Source organism: Equus quagga, chromosome 21, assembly GCF_021613505.1.
Source record: "Equus quagga isolate Etosha38 chromosome 21, UCLA_HA_Equagga_1.0, whole genome shotgun sequence".
NCBI classification, from domain to species: Eukaryota; Metazoa; Chordata; class Mammalia; order Perissodactyla; family Equidae; genus Equus; species Equus quagga.
Window position 1 is genome coordinate 37956043 of NC_060287.1, and position 18323 is coordinate 37974365.

Below are 18323 nucleotides of genomic sequence, written 5' to 3' on the forward strand. Positions count from 1 at the left end.
GAAGTCCCATAACCATTAAAAAAAACTGAATTGGTAGAAAATAAGTCTCTCCATAGAAAACATCAGGCCCAGATGTTTACAGGTGAGTTTCACCAATATTGAAGGAATAGTTTCAATTTCATAGAAACTCTTCCAGAGAAAAGAAAAATAGAAAAAGTGCCCCCATTTTATGAGGCAATCATAACCTTGCTATCAAAACCAGATCAGGACAGTTCAGGGAAGAAAAGTTAGAGGCCAGATGCTTTCAGAGCATAGATGCAGAATCTTAAACATAACCGAGCAAAGGGGACCCGCTGGCTGTCTCCTAACACCCCCCGGGAGGCAAGGCTGGGCTCAGGGTCCCCCACCCCAGCATGGTGGGAGCTGCAGCAGCTCTGGCTCTCAGGCTGACCTGCCCGGCTCCCAAGGGGCTGTGCCTCCCCAGTCACTTCCCGGGAAGACAGGTGGGAAATGTGGGGGAGTGAATGCCCTTTGGAGCAGATTTGGCCAATGGGAGCCAGGAAGCGGGAAGGGACCAGCAGTTAAATTGCTGTTCTGAGATGCACCACTGTACCAGCCGTGCTCTCATGAGGGGCTGTGGCCAGCTCCACAAAGCATCAGGTTATACTATATTAGATGTTACATTATATGATATTATGTTATAATATATCACATTATGTTATATTATGCTACAGTATATTATATTATGTTACATTATATCATATTGCATTCTATTACGTTACATTATATTACTTTATGTTACTTTACATTGTGCTCTCTTTGCATCCTTCCCTTCCTCGCTTTACTTTTCCCCTCACTTTTGCCTCCCTGGGGTTGCACCTCCCACCAAAGTGTTAAGACCCACACTTTGCCTCAAGCTTGGTTTTCTGGGAAGCTTAGGATAAGAGTCAGCTGGGCTTATTCCAGCAATGGGAGATTGGCTAACATTAGACAGTGAAGTCATATGGTTCACCGTCTGAACAGATCAAAAGAGAAAAACACACACGATCATCTTAATAACGCAGAAAAAGCTTTAAGAAGAAAACATCCACGTAACAAGCAAAGGACCGAGTGGATTTGGTTTGGATCTTGATTTGAACAAGTCAACTGTAAAAGGATCGTTTGAGACCCTCAGGAGTGTTGGTAAGGGTCTAGGTTTTAGATGATGCCAAGAAATGGCTATTAATGCCGTCAAAGATGAAATAGAATTTGTGCTTTATAAGGAAATGTTCCCATTTTTAAGTACTGAAGTGTGTAGGGGTGAAATGACATGAAGTCTGGGCCTTGCCTTAAAATACTTCAGGAAAGAAAAAAAGACAGATGAAGCAAAATGGGGCCAAATCTTCATAATTGTGGAACACGGCTGACGAGTATAAGGAGTTCACTGTACCATTTTCTCTCCTTTTGAGAGTGTATGAAACATGTTGTAATAAAAATAAACTCAACGAGATAGCACTTTACTCCCATGGCAAAAATTCCTGAAAATACCAAGTGTCGGTGAGCAGAAGCGGGCATCACCGTCGTCCGCGGCCTGACAGGACCCAGCGTGTAGTGGAGCAGAACTACCTCTATGTGTCCAGCTGAACTCGTGCCCCTCAGGCAGTGTGGGGAGGGTGTCGGCGGGGTCTCCTGATGACTTTGTCCCGGAAGGGGCTGGCAGAGCATGGCTGGCCCCTCGCCCCTTTCCGAGGGCCGCGGTGGGGTGGGCAGTGGGCCGTCCCATCAGCCTGCTGACCACATGCAGATGGAGAGTCAGGCGAGGGCTTAGCCCAGGCACATTCCTGCTGACCCACAGCAATGCCCGCCGGCCTACACAGCGCGGATTTGTGGGGGAGCCGCCCTGGGCCCTGGAGTGGAAAATCAGCGTGCTGGGGCTTTGTGACTGCGCCGGCAAACTGCTGGCGTCACGGGAATCCTGTTGATAAAGCAAATACCGGCCTTTGTGTGAGAAGGGCTGGCACTGAGCTCGCATGCAGCGGAATGCCAAATTGCTGAGAACAGGCTCACGTGGGCCCCGGGGGGAACAATGCAGAGGGGACAGCGCATCTCACAGGGATCATCCCCAAGGCTGCATTTCCTCTTCCCACAGGGCTCTGCGAGGGTTTGACAAAAACTTCCTGACAGGTCACCGTTTGCTTAGATATCAGAGAAAGATGATGTTAGGGACTGTGCCACACTCCCCCAAACACACACACCACACAGAGAGACACACACACGTGTCCATCATGCATACACATGTACATCATGCACACACACATGCATACAAACAGACACAGACACACACTGAGCCTGGCCAGGGGGCCTGCCCTCACAGCCCCGGCTCCCCAGGTCTCTGTCCCCCTGGTCCCTTCACTCTCTCGCCCTCCCTTCCCAGCGCTCTGCCCATCAGGCGGCTTTCAAGGCCCCTTGGCCACCCCAGCTCATCGTCCCACCTTGGGGAGCCCCTCCTCCCTCTGCCTCAGTCCTCCATGCGTGTGACATACCCAAACTCCCCCAGGACACAGGTTCCATTCGGGCAGCAGTTTCCCTCGAATTCATGGGTGGCTTCCGTGTCACACAGGCACAGCAGGACCTCACCAGACATCTTGAAATAAATGGCATCATCTATGCATTCAGCTCCTTCTCTTCATTTTGGGAGAGATGCCTTTTTTCTGTTGATCTTTAGGCAGCTCATACTTCTCTTCAACCTGCCATGTTGGGTGAGCCTGTGGCCACCCTGGGCTCAATGAGATGTGCCAGGCCCGGGGCTTCGCTCAGGAGCAGACTACCCAGCTGCAGTGTCCACAGTCTGTCCGTGCAGCCTCTGGGCCTGGGTGGCAGGGCAGAGGGAGCTCGGGGTGTGTGTGCGGAGGGTCAACCATCTGCATGGGGCCGCGCGGGAGCCTGGATCTCACTGCCTCACCGAGCCCCAGGCCGTGCAGGCTCCTGGGGATACCTCACTGTCACTTCCCAGTCTCTCATTTGCAGGAGGCAGCTGTCTCTGCAGGCCCCTCCCCACCCCACGCCAGCGTCACCCCCCTTCAGGCCCAGGTGGCCTCATCGGTTGGGCAGGGGCCCCTCTCAGGGCCAGTCATGCTCCCTCCAGAGTCTTGGTTTGGGGCATGGGTGGAGGGTGACAGCGACTCTCCAGGAAGCCCAGGGTTGGGGAGCTGTGTGCAGGGTGGGGTGGTGGGAGCAAGAGACGGTGAGTGAAGGTCGCCCACATGCCATCTTCACACAGATCCCGGGGAAGGAAAGCCAGTCTCAGAGGCACCAAGTGGCGCCTGGGGCCAACCAGTGAGTGAGCACTTGTTCTCACTTGGGCCCTGCGCAGGGACGGCCTTCTGCCCCCGCCCTTCTCCTCCCCGCCCACCTTGGGCCTGGTCTCCCCATGCTCCCTGCACTCCCCCAGGTGGGAGCTCCAGGGCACTTCCTGACCTTGCCCTGCACAGACCTGGCCCAGAAGTCAGAGACACACACCTGGGCATTTCTTCCCTCCCTCGGCTATCCTGGGGGTGGCCTTGGGGTCAGCACAGTGGCCTGAGGTGTCATGACTGGGCCAGGTGGGAACAGACCCCTCTGTGAGGGTCTCCAGGACAGGCAGGAGGGATGGACACACAGCCAGAAACACAGCCTGTCCTGGTCAAGGCCCAGTGTCTGGGCATGCCCAGGGCGGTCAGACTTACCGCTCAGCCAGAGGGCACTGATCTGAGACAGGGGCATCTTTGTCACAGAGAGGACCAGTGGCCGTGCCTGACACCTGGCACCCAGGACCCCAGCCTCTGGGGGCATCCTCAGCCAGGCCCGCCCCTCATCATCTGATGAGTATGCTTTTGGAATTTTGTCCCTTCATCTTCTTTCAAGTACCCCTTTTGGTTGGCTCCCAAGACCCCGATAAACAAAACGGGGAAGACCCCTCATCTCTGAGACAGCCTTTAATAAATACTCGGGATTTGGTTAGATTATGGGTATTTTCCCCCCACTTTTAGATTTATTTGATTTGTTCAAATTCCGAACAATGGCAATGTATCACTTTTATAATAAAAATGTTATTTAAAAGAAAATAAAATTCACAGGGTCAATGGTCCCATCGGCTCTTTTAAAAACTTACTTCAAAACACCTTCTTGAAAAAGCATCTCCTTGTCAAAAAGTCAGCTTTTGCATGTGGGAATCATAAAAAAGACAATACAGAGGGTTGTGGATGCCAAGGGACATTCAGGAGCGGGCGGTCCTCAGAGTTCTAGTCAGTGCGGAGTGTTAAGGGCCCTGGGGCTGGAGCTGCAGCCCCAGGCTGCTTTACCCCACTGGGAGGCACTGGAGGGGTGGCACCTCAGTCTTCTGACATCCTGGGGTGGACTCTTGCCTCATTCATCCTCTCTTCCTGTGGGTCCCAAAGCTGCTGGTGACCAAGCAGATTGCAGCCGGAGCCTCACAGAGGCAGGGCTGAGATCCGAGCCAGGGGGCCCTGAGAGCGCTGTCCACCCCAGGCCTTGCTGGACAGCTTCTGAGTGGGGCGTGTGTGTGGCTGGCTTCCGGTCTGCCTTGGGCAACCAGGGAGTCCAATTCACCCTTGCAGACCTGAGCTGCAAGAAGCTTCTGGAATGCTGACAAGCAGCCCAGAGGAACCCAAGCCAGCTGCATACCTGGTGCATTTGATGCCCAGAGCAGATCCCTTTTTGCACACTCCACCCTCCACATGGCAAAATTATTTCTAGTACAATCACGGAATAATCACGATTTTCCTGACTTGTTCTTAAAAGCAAACAATTAACAGTAAAAAAAGAACATGCTTCAATCTTAGAGGTATTCGAATTCAGTGAAGTATTTCATGTGTGAACTAACGTTGGCACTGAGACGATGCACCTCGCAGTTTGCACTTGGTTTCACAGTTTCAAATTTTAAACACGCAATAAAAACTCCAAGAAGTCACACAGAATGAGAACAGAAATAACTCCAGCTTGCAGTCTTCACGTGGGCTATTGTTGATTTGAAATCTCCTGTTTAAGCCCAGGAATACGTCCAACCTCAAGAACGGGGGGTGAGACGCGGCCCCGGTGAGCCAGACCGCTCCCAGACTCGGAGCCCAGCTCCAAAACACGCACAGGGCGGAGTCCGCCTCGGGGTGGGGGTGGGGGGCCAGCTGTGTGACGGGGGCTGTCTGGATGGGTTCCACCTCGCAAGTGTTTATAGAAGGATAAGAAAGAAAACTCTGCCTATCTGAAGATTACATCAATGCAGTCGCTCCTCACTGTGCGTGGATTCTGTATCTGAGAGCTTGCCTGCTGTGCCGGTCGGCTCAGGCTGCCGTAACATACCACGCGGGGTGGCTTAGACAACAGACATTCGCTCTCGCAGTCTGGAGGTGGAGGTCCGAGATCCAGGTGTCTCAGGGCTGGTCGCTCGGAGGCCTCAGTCCTTGGTGTGCAGACGCCGTGTGCTCTGTGTCCTCACACAGTCTTTTCACGGTATTTGAGGATCCCTGGTGTCTCCTTCTTGTAAGGACGCCGGTCCCATTGGTCCAGGGCTGACCCTAACAGCCTCCTTTAACCTAACGACCTTTCTAAAGACCCGTCTTCAAACGCAGTCACGTTCTGAGGTGCTGGGGGTCGGGGTTTCAACACGCGAATTTTGGGTAAGAGACAATCCAGCCCACACCACCCACTCGCTAAAATTTATTTGTGACCCCAACATCGATCCTCACGGCCCTTTCACAGTCATTCACGGACCAGAGTGGTCGAGAGGTGAAGAATTTGAGTCACTCGATGTGCTCGTTCCCAGCTGAGGAGGGACAAGGTGACCCTCCCCCTTCTTGTTCCAGCTCCCGCTGTGAACAAGGGTCCTCTGCGCAGTCTACGTAGTGCCACGTTTTTCTCATTTTTGTGCTTTTTCTCGGTGATTTCCACTGTTTAAAATGGCCCCCAGGTGCAATGCGAAAGAGCCGTCTCATGTTGCAAGAGTAACAAGGCTGTGATGTGCATGAGGAAAAAAATACGTGTCCTGGATGACCTGCGTTGAGACGTGAGCTACAGGACCGCTGGCCTGAGGTCGGTGTTGGTGAATCAACAGCATGTGTGAAACTAGGTGTCTTTAAACAGAAACACGCAAGGATACACATCTATTTCTGGGCTGACAAAAATATTGTAACCAGATACTGGCAGGAACCTGATGCATGTTTCCTATGGGCGACATGGTTCAGTCGTTGCTGACTCCTTGTCCACAGCAACTTTGTAGCACGTTACTGTGAACAAGGAGAATCGGCAATAGTGTTTATGCAGCTACTGCTTAGAACTTTGACAAAAGGGGAGGCATGTTTTGCACTGACCTACTCAGAATTGACAGTGCCTGGGGATAATGAAAAGTATGCAAACTTTTAGGTGGTTTTCTCGTTTCTAAATCTCTGCAGACTGCACCGCCAACAGCTCCTTCTGCACCATCATGGCTTTGAAGTGACATCTTCAAAGTGAATTCAAGGAGGAACACAGGCACAGAGCAAAAGGGTCTTGTTTTTCCAGAATCCAGGTGGTGAGGGGTGGGGCTAGGCTGAGGCAGGGGTTCAGGCGAGGGTGAATTTGCACACATGTGTTGAAAACAGCCCATCCCCCACCGATTCCCATCCCTGCAGCCTTGGTGCTGGCTCACTCTGAAGGCCACCCCTACAGGCCCGGCCAGCTCTGCGACTGGTGCCACCACGCCCCACGGAGGTCCCTGTTCCCCATGGTCACAGCACATGGGGTTCCCAACCCTAATAAAGGCAGGCGTGTAAAGGGTTTGAGTGACTGCCTGGGCACCCCTGCACGACTGAAGGACCTTGGTGGTCCCTTGGGTGCCCTGAACCATGTGGCCCATAGGATGAGGTTGTGCCCAGCCCCAAGTTGGCACCTCAGCTCATCCCTGCCTGCAGTCCCAGCCTGTTGCAACGACCACATGGAGGGCCAGGTGTAGGGGGAGGAGAGTACGGCACTCCCCTTGGTGTCAAACGTCAGGGGACACCACAGAACGCAGTCCTCAGGATAAACCATGTCTTAATGCAATGTTTCAAAAACTCGAATGCAAAAAATCTGCGGTGAATAAAATATCAAAACTTTAAACAAAGACAGAATCAGTGCTGCTGCCCTTTCCTTCTGTCTCAAGGTCTTGTGTGGCTCTGCCTAGCCCCGACGACGCCTGGCCCTGTGGGACCCTCTCCACGGAGGCCCCAGCCAGCTTCCTCCCATTCCCTATGCCCAGGAGCAGGCAGCCAGTGCTGCGTGAGGCCACCCACCGCCCTGCCCACAGCCCCACCACTGCTCTCCCACATTGAACCCCGGCCGGGCAGGCGGCTCGCGTCGAAGCCCCCTCCCCTTCCTCCACTCTGAGTGACCCGGGCAAGGAGCTTCAACTCTCCAAGCCCCAGTCTCCTGGTCTACAAAGTGGGGGAATGTTGGGACCTACATCCCCTATAGGGCGGCTGCGAGGAAACCCGCAGAGCACTGCCTGGCACAGGCCTGGGCGGGGAAGGCACCCTCTGCTCCCTGCGGTGGGATTATCTGCACCCTAATTTGGCCTTTATTTCCTGAAACTCTGGGGAATCACTCCTTGAATTTGTAAACCTGCAGGACAAAGGATGGCATTTCCAGATTTTTCAGGGCCCTTTACCACCCGGCTGGTGCTCTGCCCGGAGCAGGTGCTCAGAAACACAGGTGGAAAGATTTGATACCCAGTACTGCTAGTCAGGGAGGAGACATGGGAGGGAGGCTCTGAAATTCCCACTTTGACGCCGATTCCTTTTTAGATGTGTCAGATACGATCTTACTTAAATACCGGGGAAGTCTGCTCTTTCCTGACCAAGTCCAGGGGCTGGAGATAAATTTGCAAAGATCCCTGAGTGTTTTGAGGATGCATTCATTCCACAAACGCGAAGCAGATGTGGTTCGAAGCTGTGCTTCTGGGGCCTGGGGAGGCACAAAGGTGAGTAAGAACCTTCCCGCTGTCTGGATCATGCACTAAAGAAGCCATTCCCTAAGGGCCGTGGGAAGAGGCGCTTTCCTAGTTGCGGTGGAAGTTAGAATAATGCTCCCCAGAGGCCAAGCTACTGGAAAAGATCAGAAACCTTAAAACTGGGAGTGCCCTGACCGGTGGCAGGTCCACTCTGGAAATGCCTCCTGAGCAATAACTGCATGGGGCCACAGAGAGGGGGCAAAAGTCGCCAGGCCTTGCCGACAACAGTGACCACGGGGACCAGCTGCAAGCCTGACAGGAGCACGTGGTTTAAGGACCGCGGTGTCGTCCACGGAGGAGAGGATGACTTTCGTGGGGACGATGCTCAGGATGAGCCACACGGAGGAGAGGCCAGGGTGCGGTTTTCCAGGTTTGGAAAGCAACCCTGCCTCCTGTGTGGGCGCACACAGACCCTGAAACAGGGCTCCCCTGGAGCCGGAGCTGCAGTGTTTTTTAGTTTCTTCTCCTACTTTCTGTCTTTCCCAAGATTTTTGCAGTGAGTGTGTGTGATTTTTGTAATCAAGAGAAAGCGATTCTGTTTTGGAAAACGATGCACCCTCACCTGTGTGATTAGGGGACCACTCGTCCAGCCTCTGTGCCTCAGTGTCCTCTTCTGTGAAACAGGGGTGCGAGTGCCCACTGGTCAGGTGGCCGTGGGATCACACAGGACCGTGTATGCAGACAGCTGGCACGTAGCGCCCTCGCCCAGTAACGGGGAGATGGAAGTCTTTGCCGTTCCCCCTGGGCGAGTTGAGGGGGCAGAGCCAGCAGAGAGAAGCTGCTTGGGGATGTCTGTCCTCCCTGTGTCCAGGGCTCCCTGCCTGTCAGTGCTGCTGCCCGGGGCCGGGAGGGGCGGGGGCTGAGCCCAGCCCACGTTTCTGCTGACTGGACAGCCTCCCTCATGAGCTCACGCTTTCCAGAGAAATCCCCCTAACGCCTCTATTCTGTCGCAGGCGTATATAGGGAGGGCCGGCGTCCCAGCTCCTCACTGCGCTGCCCAGAGGCCTCTGCCCTGACTGCCCTCCAGCCCTGGTCCCTGCAGCCGACGCCCAACATGGACATCGCTATCCAGCACCCCTGGTTCAAACGCGCCCTGGGCCCCTTCTACCCCAGCCGGCTCTTCGACCAGTTTTTCGGCGAGGGCCTCTTTGAGTATGACCTGCTGCCCTTCCTGTCCTCCACCATCAGCCCCTACTACCGCCAGTCCCTCTTCCGCACCGTGCTGGACTCCGGCATCTCTGAGGTAAGCCCCAGCTGCTGCCAGAGGGAGGGCCCGGGCCAGGCTGGGCAGGGAGCGGGACCTCTGAGGGCTGGTCCTGAGCAAAGGCACCTGCATGCTCGCCCTTATCTCATCAGCTCATGGAGCTGATGGTGATGGCTGGGGAGCCACTTTCCCACCGGACGCTGGTGGGAGGCGGAGTGGCCATCCCCCCAGCAGCCTGAGTCTGGCCACTGTTTTTCCCTCCCATCATGACCCGCATGTGGTCCGCAATGCACTAACCACTTGCTGGAAACCCCAAGAACGACCCCGCTAAGGCAGGTTGGACGGGAGGCGCGAGCTTTGTGTTCGCAGCTGTTGGCCTTCCCTCCAGCAGGAGGCCGGGGCTGGGCGGTGCTGGCGAGGCCCCAGGGGAGGGCCTCCTATCTGAAGCCCTTCCGGCCCATCCTGCAGAGCTGCAGAGAGAGCTCCTCCCAAGTTTGCCCAGGTGCCCAAGGCCGGGCCCAAAGGGCAGGCAACCAGGCCCCCAGCCTTCCCTCCCCAAGCCACTTGGTCCAGAGAGCCAGAGTGCTAGTTCTCACCACTGCCTGAAACACTCAGGCCTGCCCAGAGCTGAGGCAACACCAACCAACTCCATGGAGCAAAGGAGCCTAAAGGAATGTTCCGAGCGAGAGAAGTGACAGGGAGGAGCACAAAAGCGCTTTGTGTGCAATGCAGCCAGAGGCCCTGGGCAGGCAGTCAGGCAGTCCCTGGGAAAGACGGCCCCGGGTTGTTTATAGAGAGACGAGGTGAAGCTGAGGGCAGCACCGTTATTCCAAGTGCTCAGTCTGACCAGCCAGCCAGCCAACCCACAACCTGCCCGCCAACCATAACCAGCCAGCCAACTAACCCATGGTCAGCCCCCAACCATTACCAGACAGCCAACCAACCCATAAACAGCCTCCCAACCATAACTACCTAGTCAACCAACCTATAACCGGCCAACCAACCATAACCAGCGAGCCAACCAACCCATAATCAGGCTCCCAACCATAACCAGCTAGTCAACCAACCTGTAACCAGCCACCCAGCTCATAATCAGCCCATCAACCCATTGCCAACCAGCCAGCCAACCCATAACCAGCCAGTCAACTCATCACCAACAGGCAGTCAACAGACACCCACTGCCTTCAACCCCAAGATTCTGGTCCGCAGTCCTGAGTCCTGGGTGGGTGCCTCTGTCTTCTGGGCATGTAGAAAGAGAGGCTAGAGTGGTGACCTGCAGTTTCTGTTCTAATCTCTGGGGACTGAGCTACCGGTCACTCCATGTGGGCCACTCTGGCCAGCCCTGCAGAGCCGTGGCCCCCGGGAGACACTCACACGAGCGTCTGGGTTTCAGGTCCGGTCTGACCGGGACAAGTTCGTCATCTTCCTGGATGTGAAGCACTTCTCTCCCGAGGACCTCACCGTGAAGGTGCAGGAGGATTTTGTGGAGATCCACGGCAAACACAACGAGAGGCAGGTGAGTCCCGGGCGAGCGCCCGCTTCTGGAGGCCCAGGGAAGCTCTTGGGGCCCCAGATCTGGCCCCCTCCTCCTGGAGGGAGGAGCCACACCCACTTAAGCAGGGCCACCTCCCAGTGACCGGGGAGGTCACTCTGAGCCCTCCGCAGGCCCGGGCAGCAGGGCCAATGGCTAGTGGGGGCCTGACGGGACCGCCACTCTGGCACTGCTTGGGCTGTGGGATTAGGAAGGACCCTGCAAATGCCCAGCGCCACGGTGGCGGGCTCCGAGCCAGCGTAGGTTTTCACATAAACCTAACTTGGGACGATGAGCCGTGCCGATGGTGTGGCCAGCATTTACCAATGCTCCGAACGCTCTGTGTGTGCTGACACAACCGCCTCTCAGTAGCCCTTCGAGACAAGCATCCCTATTATCTCAAGTTGGCAGGTGACAGAGCCAGGCTCAGGGAGGTCCCACAGCCAGGACAGGGTGGGGCGGCTTCTCAGCCGGCAGTCAGAGGCCAGAGTTTTCTTTTGGTGGCTGGAGAGGTTGTTCGTGTCGGGGGTGAAACCCCAGCTCCATGTCTGCTGCCCCTCATCCTGGGCCCCCTAGAGCTGACCCTATTGTTTTATCCAGCACAGCCCCGGGAACACCCCTCCTGATCTCGGTTCTCCGTTCTCCGACCTTCTACCTGGAGGCAGAGTTAGTTGGGTCCAGTCAGAGGCTGAGGCTGGGACTAGGGCCATGTAGGAGGAGGGGACGCTCTTTTGCTCATGCGTGGCTTCCTGACCCCATTAAATGGATCACAGTGCCTGTGAGCCTGAGTAATCTGGGCAGGTCCCAGGTAAAAGGAACACCTGCCCCAGGCGCAGAACCATTCAGAAGATTTTGGAGAGAAATTAGTCTGAAGAGCCACCTCCACGGCAGCGAGGGCCCCGGGCAGGCCTGGATCCCCCGCACAGGAATGGGGGGAGGCCTGCCCGGAGGAGCCCTTGCCGCAGCTCCAGCCTCCCCACCTCACCCTCGAGAGCGCCATGGGTTTGACCCTTGTGCGGTCCAGGAGGGCCTTCTCCAAGGGGGGTTGGTGGCCGCCCGCTGCAGTGGCGTCTCTGACGGTGCCATCCCTGTCCCCTCCCCAGGACGACCATGGCTACATTTCCCGTGAGTTCCACCGTCGCTACCGCCTGCCTTCCAATGTGGACCAGACGGCGCTCTCCTGTTCCGTGTCCGCGGATGGCATGCTCACCTTCTCTGGCCCCAAGATCCCGTCCGGCATGGACGCCGGCCACAGCGAGCGAGCCATCCCCGTGTCTCGGGAGGAGAAGCCCGGCTCTGCACCCTCGTCTTAAGCTCGGCCTCAGCCTCGGCTGCCACTCGCTGCTGCCCCTGCCACCCGCCCATCCGGGAGACCCCAGAAAGTGGGGCATCTGTCTTCCTTTGCTTTCTTCTTTTTCATTTCCTTTTCCTCTTCTCTGAGGGAACGAGGGTTTGATGGAGTAGCCAGAGATCCCGGGGCCTCTGCCTGAGATGCTTTGCCCTCAGGGTGACCTGGGTCCCAACACCAGCCAGTTGTGGAAGTGATGGCCATCCCAGTTTCTTTAGACCACAGCCCCGTCCTCCCGGGGGATGCAGGCTGGTCTTGGTTCTACTGAGGGGTCAGAAGAAGAATGCCCCCTCACTGAGCATCTCTGGACGAGCCCTGGGTCTCCAGGGCCAGCCAGGGGCATCCTGACCCTTGGCGGCGGGCGCCTGCCTTGAGGCTGCGCAGAGCACCCCGCCTACATTCCCCGGGCTCCGTGAGGTCCATCTGGCAGAGGCTCCGTGCGTGCACCTGGGTCTCGGCAGCCCGCTTCTCTCAGACCACCTTCCCTCCCACTTCCTCCGTGTAGTAATGCTCTTGGGGTATCTGGTCACCCAGGAGAATGCAGCCTGTGGCAGTCAATAAAGAGCAGGTGACAAAAGCAACTTGCTGTCTGGTGGCCGTGCTGTCTGCATCGGGGGAGTTTGGAGAACAATGGGGAAGGGGCGACACCACTCATAGTGGGGGTGCAGGGGGGCGCGCCGAGGGGAGGGAAGGACACTGGGGAGCGTCTGTCCCCGTTCCACCCCAGCCGTTGCAAAGTGACTGGGTCACTTCCTCGCTCCCAATCCCAGTGTCCCCTGACCCGGGCAGGCGCAGGAAGGAGAAGGTTTTCTTGGACTGTGAGGGATGGAGAGAGGAGGGAAAGGACGGGAGCAAGTGGGAGGCAGAAGACCGGGGCTCCCTTCTCTAGCCCTGTGTGGGAACTGGGATGCCAGCTGGGCCCCACCACCCTGACTGCTGGCCTCCCTCTGGGGGCTTCTCTCCCGGCTCCTTGGGGGCTGCAGCTGAGGAGCTACCCCATCGCTCCGAAGGGATGAGGAGGGGTGGGCGAGCGTGGGCAGAAAGTGTCCACCTCCATCAGGCGCCACGCCCTGGGCTTCCCATGGGGGAGGTGCCCCTGTACGCTGCCTCCCCCTCTCTGGAATGTCACAGGCCCTTGGGAGCTTCTGGCCACCAGGGCTGGGCATCCCTGACCAAGAGAGGGAGGCCTTCTCACTGTAGGCCCCGACTGCCCGAGCTGAGGAGGAGAACAGGCCTGGAGGCCCGCAGCCTCCACGGGGGAGCCGGCAGGTGGCTCAGCCAGGGGCCCTGCCAGCTGCACAGTGACCATGGAGAGGGCGAGGTGGGTGGGCAGATGTGGCCTCCAGGAGTGGCTGGATGGGTGCTTCTGGTGTGGTCAGGCCATGTAATGGGCTTTCTCCCGTGGAATGGAGGCCAGGGTGCTGGGGACCCTGATGGAGCTCAGCAGATGGCCCTTGGGGTGGCGCCCACACTCCTCCTGAGAGAAACTGGACACCAAGAAGGGAGGACACAGGAGAGAAGAGTTTCCGACAGTGAGTCCTGCTCCACGTGCAGTGAACAGTGTGCCGTTGTTTCAATTTAAGTGGAAAGCAGTGCACACACACACACACACACCGTGTATCTCCTTCATCACTCTGGGTTTGGCTCCCCTCTAGAGAAGGGTCCTCACTCTGCGGGAGGTCCCCAGACTCCCTCCCACCACCTCCCACAATCTCCTTCCCGCAGGAAGTCCCCCCAGCCCCTCTCCCGCCCCCGGGGCTGTCCTGCCATTTCAACCACATCAAAAGAACTGGGGGTTCTCTGTGGCTGGCGGCAAGAAGGACCCCTGCACTTTGGGGCGGGGCTGGATATCTTGGAAAATCAGAGTCCCTGAGGCTCCCTGCCCCTCCCGATCCACCTCAGACCGGCTGTCCTTAGAAGAGGCGCTCACTTTCGCACAGCCTGGTGCATCATTGCACCAGAAGTCTGGTGGTCTGGGGTCCTGTGGGGTCTGGCTGCAGCCAGAACTGAGCCTTATAGGTTAGATGCTGATGGTCTTGTGTTCACTGCAGTTCTTGCTCAGGCTTCGTAATGGACTGAGCTGTGTCCACCCTAAGTTGAAGAGCTAACCACCAGCACCTCAGAAGATGATGGTATTTGGAGATGGGTCTTTAAAGGGTGATTAAGGAAAGTGAAGGTCATTAGGGTGGGTCCTACTCCAATCTGACTGGTGTCCTAATAAGAAGAGGAGATCAGGACACAGACACACACAGAGGGACGGCTGTGTGAGGACACAGGGAGAAGACGGTGTCTACACACTGTAGGGGAGGAAGACATTTCTTCTACCTTCTCTGGGTTCGTCTGGCCAGAGAATGAATTAAATTCACATGAGACAGAATAGCAAGAGAAAGTTAAACAAAGCTTTATGAGGACCATGGCCCAGGGCCTTTCTTCCCAAAGGAAGAAAGGGCACCGAAGAAGTGGAATGTAGAGAGTGGTTATATCCCCCCAAACAGGATATTTCACATATGATTGAAATGTCCCTCCCACAATAGTCACAAGATTGCCCTGTCGGCACAGCGCTTGATGGACACAGCAGGTAGTGGGTCTGCTGTCTCAGTGGGCGTAGCAGGAGGCAAGTCTATTGTCTGGAGCTGGGTGGTCACAGGTGAGCGCAGCAATCAGTTCCTAGCCTAAGGAAAGGTGCTTAATCCTTAAAGAAATGCCAACGTTGGGAGGGGGAGGGAAGTCAGTTACAGGAGGTTACCAGACAAGCACAATAAAATGCAAATTTAAGTCCTTGCCTTTGGCATTGATTAAGAGTTTCTAGAGACAAGGTCGTCTCCCCTTCCTCCTGGTACAGAGGGAGATAGCTTTACAGATGGAGAATTCCTTTACAATGTATATGTCTCTTACAAAGGGTAAGTAAATTCTGCTTTTCAGTTGCTTTCCTGCCTGCAAAGGAACCAGCCTCAAATAATCCTCATGCCATAGAGACATATCTTGCGGCGGCCAATTCCAGTCCCCCACAGCACCAAGGAGAGAGGCCTCAGAGGAAGCAGCTCTGAGACACCTGGATCTCAGAGTTCCAGCCTCCAGACAGTGAGAGAACAGACGTCTGTTGTCTAAGCCTCCCCGTCTGTGGCATTTGTGACAGCCACCTGAGCTGACCAAGACAGCCCGAGGACACAGCCTTTGGCTGGCTGGGCCCTTCCGCCAGGGGTGTGCGGTGGTAGCTCACAGAACCCTGAATCCTGCTTCTTGAGGATTTGCAGGGAGCGCTGGGGCCCAGCTCAGGCAGGGGGCCGAGAGGTGGTGTCAGAGAACCTGCCCCCCCAAAACCCCCCATGGCAGGATTCCCCGAACTCCTCCGCTGCACACATTGGCTCTTCCTGCTCCTGGGGTACGATAGCCATCAGAGGCTGCTGACTGTGGCACTCCCATCCAATGTGAGTCCCACAGGCTCTTGCAGGAAGAATTTCTGAACCCAGAGGAGTATCAGCTCCCTTCCCACTCCTTTCAAGCCCCTCTCTGTCTGTCTATTGCAGGGCCTGGAGCTCTGCACCTGCGCCATTGCACAGCCTCCACTGACCTGCGTCTGTGTCTCTACCGGCCGGCACCCCCTCACCCTTGCCTTGTCCACCTCTGGTAGCATCTCTCCTTGGGAACACTCCCCAGACAGTCCTGGGCAACCGGAGCCTGGCCCTGCCCACTCTAGGACATGTGGGTGTCCCCACTTCAGAAACCATAAAGATGGGGTTGGCCAGCATCCCCAAACCTGCTGGCCCGTGGGAACCCCCCTCCCCGCCAGAGGGCTGTGCAAATACAGATTCCTGGTCCTCACCCCAGATCAACCAGATCGGAGTATGCAGGGCTGGAGTCCAGGAGTCTGTGCTCTCAGCATTTCTCCAGGTGGTGCCTACCACCAGGCAAATTTGGGAAGCTCTGGAATAACAAAGGCTGCTTCCATGTGTGGGTGGGTGAGTGAAGGGGGAAAGTTCTCCTGAAGCTGCCTTTTCTGCCTCAGTGTCTCGCTTCTAGGTCTCTAGGTGGGCCCCTCTCTTCCACCGAAAATGAGACTTGAATGTACGTACATGGAGGTCCCCCTGTGGGGACCTGGATTTGGCCAAGATATGTCTCTTTGGCATGAGGATTATTTGAGGCTGATTGCTTTTGATAAATTGGGACAGGGAAGGAGGGTCTGAGGAGTGGAACTTGCTTGCCCTTTGTTAGGAGACATTTACATTGTAAAGGAACTCTCCATCTGTAAAGATATCTCCCTCTCTGTACCAGGAAGAAGAAAGGAGATGACCTTGTCTCTAGAAACTCTTAATCAATGGGGAAGGCAAGGACTTAAATTTGCATTTTATTGTGCTTGTCTGGTAACTTCCTGTAACTGACTTCCCTCCCTCTCCCAACGTTGGCATTTCCTTAAGGATTAAGCATCTTTCCTTAGGCTAGGAACTGATTGCTGCGCTCACCTGTGACTGCCCAGCTCGAGACAACAGACTTGCCTCCTGCGTCGCCCTCTGAGATAAGAGACCCACTACCTGCTGTGTCCATCAAGCGCTGTGCCGACAGGGCAATCTTGCGACTATTGTGGGAGGGACATTTCAATCATATGTGAAACACCCTGTTTGGGGGGATATAACCACTCTGTATACCTCATTTCTTCGGTGCCCTTTCTTCCTTTGGGAAGAAAGGCCCTGGGCCATGGTCCTCATAAAGCTTTGTTTAACTTTCTCTTGCTATTCTGTCTCATGTGAATTTAATTCGTTCTCCAGCCTGACGAACCCACATTAGGTAGAGGAAAAGTCTTCCTCCCTACCTCCCCATCCTGGGACCCTGTTTTCATCTTGAGCATCATCAGTATCAGCAGCAGCAGCATCATCAGCAGCAGCAGCAGGGAAAGCATTAACTGATCATCTATTGTGTGTTAGCATCATGCCAGCCACACTGGCAACGCCCATGTGGACCGCCCAGCAGCCTGCAATGGGCTGCTCTGTTAGGGAGGAGATCTGGGCTTGGAAGCTGAGTCATTTTCCAAGCGTTCCCCATGGGTGAGGACCTGGCCAGGACCCACCCTGTCTGCTTGACTTAAGACAGCATTCTGAACCCCTATGCGGGTGGGTATGACAACCCGTACATCAGGAGGCACTGAGGAAGCCAGGCTGGTCCTCTTCTGATGGTGACTTGCCATGTGACCTTGGGCAGATTTGTCAGCCCCTCTGAGGATTAGATTCCCATCCTCGTCAGTTCAGGGTGGTGGACTGGACGCTCCCCGGGGGCGTCTAGCCCAGAGACGACCATCTGCAATCCCAAGTCTCAACACCAGGTGGCAGCAGAGGCCTTGCCTTGGGCTCCAGGACTCATGGGCTGGAGGCGCGAGCTTGTCTCAAAGGTCACCTTCACCGGGACAGACCGCGGGAAGCAGCCGCAACACAGCTGCAGAGGGCTGGGCTCCTGTGGGCTGGGCTGGCAATGCAGAGCTCTGGGAGACCCCACCCTGACCCTAGGGGGCCGGTGTCCAGCCCTGGAGTCTGGAACAGAGAGAGAGAGAGAAAGCCACACAGCGGTATTTCTTTACAATAAGCAGCTTTTGTTTCATTTGCTCGTTGTAAAATCATTTGCAAAAGGAGAAATCACTGCCTGGCAGGTCAGCCCCGTGCTGCCCCCCAGCCCCCGTGCCTGCTCTTCCCCGTGGCCTCTCCCAGGAAGAGCCCGAGAACATCTTCTGCCCTGCCGCCTCCCGCCAAGGCCCTGAGGCCCGTGTGGGGTGGGGCAGGGGAGGAAGCGGCCCTGGGGACGGGGAGCTTGACACAAATGGCAGGGGCCCGGGGTCAAAGGTCCCGCTGGCCAGACCCTGCAAGGGACAGGCCCCCTGACAGAGCCTGGAGCAGAGGCATGAGCCGGGTCTGCCTTCCGGGGCAGAGCCTGCCACCTACACTCCCCTCTGCCTCCAGGACAGAAGTGGGGACGTAGAAAGTGGGGCAGTGCTCACGCTGGGGGCAGGGTGAGGGGTGGCCTGGCCAAACACTGCAGCCCCCGCGTGGGCCCCGTCAGGCCAGCTCCCTGGCTGCCAGGAGCTCTGCTGCCACGGGGTTTCCTCCGAGATCTGGGGACTGAGTCCGCACTGGCAGGGCAGGTGGGCAGGCCCCTGGGTGTGCAGGCTGCTGTCAGGAAGACAGAACAGAATGGAAGATGTATGCACACACGCACACATGCATACACACACACACACACACAGTGCAACTCACATGCACACTCGAACATAAACACACAGACACACACACATGTGCACAGCATAAAGTGCACACACGCACAT

The 18323-nt window shown here is 56.2% G+C and overlaps 1 protein-coding gene across 2 annotated transcripts; it reads left to right on the forward strand.

Annotated features, from left to right (window-relative positions):
• The first annotated feature begins 5940 nt into the window (after positions 1 to 5940).
• On the forward strand, positions 5941 to 12564 carry LOC124231427 (alpha-crystallin A chain). 2 transcript variants are annotated; one of them, XM_046648228.1, is made up of 5 exons: positions 5941 to 6003; positions 6363 to 7906; positions 8890 to 9179; positions 10534 to 10656; positions 11775 to 12564. In XM_046648228.1, the coding sequence occupies exons 3-5, from the start codon at positions 8991 to 8993 to the stop codon at positions 11982 to 11984; spliced, it is 522 nt and encodes a 173-aa protein (XP_046504184.1). In that variant the 5' UTR covers positions 5941 to 6003; positions 6363 to 7906; positions 8890 to 8990; the 3' UTR covers positions 11985 to 12564. The 2 variants fall into 2 exon arrangements, with proteins under 2 accessions (XP_046504184.1, XP_046504183.1); XM_046648227.1 differs by having other exon boundaries at positions 5949 to 7906.
• Positions 12565 to 18323: the final 5759 nt, after the last annotated feature.

Coding starts and splice junctions, on each gene's coding strand:
- LOC124231427 (XM_046648228.1), top strand. CDS start 8,991: ATGGACATCGCTATCCAGCACCCCTGGTTCAAACGCGCCCTGGGCCCC. Junction 9,180..10,533: donor TGGACTCCGGCATCTCTGAG/GTAAGCCCCAGC, acceptor TCTGGGTTTCAG/GTCCGGTCTGACCGGGACAA. Junction 10,657..11,774: donor GCAAACACAACGAGAGGCAG/GTGAGTCCCGGG, acceptor TCCCCTCCCCAG/GACGACCATGGCTACATTTC.